Source organism: Corvus brachyrhynchos, unplaced genomic scaffold (assembly GCF_000691975.1).
Source record: "Corvus brachyrhynchos isolate BGI_N302 unplaced genomic scaffold, ASM69197v1 scaffold4, whole genome shotgun sequence".
Lineage (NCBI taxonomy): Eukaryota > Metazoa > Chordata > Aves > Passeriformes > Corvidae > Corvus > Corvus brachyrhynchos.
The window spans coordinates 2,802,628-2,806,325 of NW_008237878.1; the positions used below are offsets into that span (position 1 = coordinate 2,802,628).

General features: G+C 60.8%; 2 protein-coding genes across 5 annotated transcripts in view; both read right to left on the reverse strand.

Annotated features, from left to right (window-relative positions):
• Positions 1-178, reverse strand: part of BAP1 (BRCA1 associated protein 1) — a 12,641-nt gene extending 12,463 nt beyond the window's left edge. For 3 of the 4 annotated variants that reach the window (XM_017732385.1, XM_017732384.1, XM_017732383.1), the window contains exon 1: positions 62-177. In XM_017732385.1, coding sequence (XP_017587874.1) covers positions 62-98 — 37 coding nt within the window. In that variant the 5' untranslated portion in view covers positions 99-177. Of the gene's footprint in view, positions 1-61 lie in introns of all 4 variants that reach the window. The other variant, XM_017732387.1, reaches the window with a different exon arrangement.
• A 2,212-nt stretch (positions 179-2,390) lies between these two features.
• SEMA3G (semaphorin 3G) overlaps positions 2,391-3,698 on the reverse strand; it is a 9,834-nt gene continuing 8,526 nt past the window's right edge. Inside the window, 1 exon segment of the mRNA XM_017732293.1 lies at positions 2,391-3,696. Coding sequence (XP_017587782.1) covers positions 3,586-3,696 — 111 coding nt within the window. The 3' untranslated portion in view covers positions 2,391-3,585.

The following is a 3,698-nucleotide window of genomic DNA, read 5'->3' on the forward strand; positions in this document are numbered from 1 at the left end:
CGACCGCTGCCCCGCCCCGCCCCCAGCCCCGCCCCCTGCGCGGTGCCGCGGCCCCGCTCACCGGGATCGCTCTCCAGCTCCAGCCAGCCCTTATTCATCTTCCCGCGGGCCGGGCCGCGCCGCCATGTCCAGCCCCGACTACGGGATCCGCCGTCGCTCGCCCCTGTGCGTCATCGCCGCGCGCGGTGACGTCACGCGGGCGCGACACGTGGCCACGCACAGGCACGTGGGGCCCGAGGGGCGGGGGCGCCGGGAAGGGCCCGGGAAGGTCGCGGGATTCCCTGGAAAGCGGATCCTCTGAAAAATGCCCGTCTGTTCTTCTTTCTGGCGTGGCGTGTGCAAGGAGCATGGGTGTCGAGAGTGTGTTGCCTCTAAAACAATGGGGTCTGTCACATCTCACTCCTCTGTGTTTTCTGGTGACTTGACTTCCAGCCCCTCCTCTCTGCCTTTCCTCACTGCATGCTGCTACTTCCCGCTATTGTCTAGGGAATTTAGCTAACGGCACATGCTCGTGAGCTTTATGCCTATGATTCTCTAGACGTTGTGATACTTGAGTGCTTTTTTAGCTCTGCCCCTTTGCCTTCAAGGAGGCTCTGCTCGCCTCACAGCACTGCTGAGGGTAGAGGCCTCTGCCAGAATTTGCAACATCCAGGACTGTTGGATAGACCCCATCCCTGCCTTGTGATCGTAACAAAGCGTCTGGAAATGTGCACGTTGGGCAGAAGGAATAGCAAGAATAATAATGTGTAATAATAATAATAATATGCATCCATCTGGTGGGTTTGGGGTTCTGTCGTCGTTTTGTTTGTCTGTAGGGTTGTTTGGGGTGATGATGATGATGATGATGATGATGGGGCTCAGGCTCAGCAGCCTGGGCTGCCCTGTTGCTGAGGGGCTGCAGTGAGGGGCTGTGCTGCCCAGCCTCTCCTCCCAAGCAGCTAAAGACAGGATGAGAGGGACACAGTCTCAAGCTGCACCAGGGGAGGATCATGCTGGACATCAGGAAGAATTTCTTTATGGAAAGGGGGCTTCGACATTGGAGTGGGCTGGCCAGAGAGGTGGGGGAATCACCGTCCCTGGAGGTGTTTAAGGAAAGGCTGGATGTGGCGCTCGGTGCCGTGGTGGTGTCGGGTTGTAGGTTGGACTTGATGATCTCAGGGGTCTCTTCCAACCTGATCGATTCTGTGCTTGTGTGTGGAGGTGTGAGAGCTGCTGGCGAGGCTGGGGCCGGGCTGACCTGGCCAGCAGCTCCACTTTTGCCACCTCAGAGGCTGGAAAGCTCCCAGGGCGAGCGTGCGCCCCTACGCTGCGCTTCCTTAGGAAGTGGGATAAAAATAGGAGTGGGATGGGCGGCTGTGCCTGTCCCCCCCCCATGGCTTTGTTCTGTGGCCGTTCCCACACACACCCCGGCCCCCAGCGCTCCCCTCACCCCACTCCTGCCCCCCCAGGGACAGGGCCAAGCCCAGGTAGGGCTCATCCCCCTCTGCAGAGACCCAGGTGCGCGGCGCTGGGTCTGCCCAGGGACGGTGTCTCCTTCCACCCCCCAGGTGCATGAGGGTGTGGTCATAGTTGTTCAGTCTCTGGAAGTTTCTAGGGACGCAGGTTGCCTCAGTTGGCTGCTGATCTGCTGGAAAGCCTGCAGAATGCTGTGGGGCAGCCCTGACAAAATCTCTCCTGCTCCAGCCTTAGTGGTAAATCTACCCAGGAGGACCAGGTCCCCAAAAGGGGGCTGGCTGTTTGGGGGACTGTTTGCTCCTGGTCTCTTTTCCTGCTCAATTTGAAGCACTGCTGGCCCTGGTGCCATCTCCAGCTTCTCACAGTTCACCTCAGGGCCAGGTCCCATACACAGCAGAGCCCTCGGGCCCCCTCTTGCTGTGTCCCCTACAAGGGGCAGCCCAGCCCCTGCTCTGCAGAGCGCAGGCATCGCTCGGAGGCAGAAGGGTGTGGGTGTTCCACACGGGTCAGTGCAGGCACTGCAGAGCTGTTTAATCGGGGCCCTGAGGAATCAGACTCCTCTCATTTCTGGCTTTGCACCCAGCTCCCTCCTTGTCTCTTGCTGGCTGTTGTTCTCCTGTGCCCCTCAGGCCTGCCATTACCCAAATCCACGTGCTTGGCTCCCGCCCGGCCCCATAAATCAGCGCTACCAGCGCTACTCCCCTCCGTGCAGGACATGTCCCAGCCTGCCAGCCCCACCACAGCTCTCCCATCCCAGGAGACACATGGAGTTTGCAGGAGAGGTGGGACAGGGAGCTGGAGAAGGGGGCCAGGACCCCCAACCTGTCTCTGTGGGATCGGGCAGTGCTGTCGAGGGACTTTGCTCCCGGGGAGCCGCTGCTGCAGCAGAAACACAAACACACACACACACACACACATAGGGAGGAGAGATGATATCAGGACCTGGCTTTGTGTGAGCTATTTAGGGCCTTTTAATTATTATTATTATTATTTTTCTTTCCCGTTCCTCCAGCTCTGAACAATGCCCGTCCCGGCGGGGCTGCGGTTCACACCATTGTGTGGGGCTGCCCTGCCTCAGGAAGGGGCAGATCTTTATCACCCCAGGCTGACCGTGAGTGAGCTCATGTCGGGTGAGGAAAGCAAGAACACCTCGCTGGCAGCCTGGAGGTGCCCTCCAGGCACCTACCCCCAACCCCTGCGTTTGGGGGAGGCCCTGGCTGCTGGTTTAGCTCCCCCAGGCAGCAGGAGCTCACCCAAACCAGCCACATCCCACCCATGCCCTTGCAGGACCACCAACCAGCAGAAACCACCCCAGCTGCGGTACAGCCCCCCACACTGTGCTGGGGCTGCCTTCTGCCTGTCCCTGCTCCCACCTGGGCACAGTGACTGCAGTGGCATTAGTGCCTCTCCCAGTGTTTACCCAGGAACAGGTCTAACCTGCCGCAGCCGTTTGCTGTTCTCCCCAACCCTGTCCAGCCCTAAAACTGTGGCTGTGAGGCGGACAGAGGAGAAGTGGGGAGCTGCACCGAGGAACAGGCTGGCCCTGCTGAGTGTGTCCCAGTGCCAAGAGAAGGGAGGAAGGAGCCCTGTCCCCCAGGGCATGCCCTGGGTGACACAGCACAGCTGTGGCTCCACAGGCACAGCGGGTGACAGGGCTCCTCGTGCACACAGAGGCTTTTTGGGATGATGCTGGTTTTGCCCCCATACGAGCAGGCATCATCTTCCCCAGGCTCTGTGCTGGTGTGGAAAGAGCCTGGAGCCATCAACCGCTCCCCACGGCACCACACTCGGCCCCATTATTCACGGAGGGATCCAGCCAGCATCTGGGTGATAGCATGGCCTGGGTGGCACCATGCCACCATGCCCCACCCCACCCAGGGACTACAGCCCCCACCTGCTGCAGCACCTGCGAGAGCAAGAAGGGGCCAACGAGTCCCACCTCACCGCCTGTTTGTGAGGTGACCCTGCAGCCACTGAGGGTAACAGGGACCCGTCCATCCACTCCGGCCATGGGGACTAGGCTGGCAGCACTGCAAGCCACCCACCAGGGCAAGATGCCCCCGGGGCCACCAGCAGCACGGGGAGCTGGTACTTGCCTGTGGCTGGGCCACGTCCATTACCCTGCCCTCTCTAAGCGGCCGGTGCTTGCCGGGGCACACGGTTCCTCTCGCTGTGGGGTTTGGCCATCCGTCCCTTCTTGGCCACGTCCACACCAGCCCACACCACCTTGGCGTGGGCCAGTG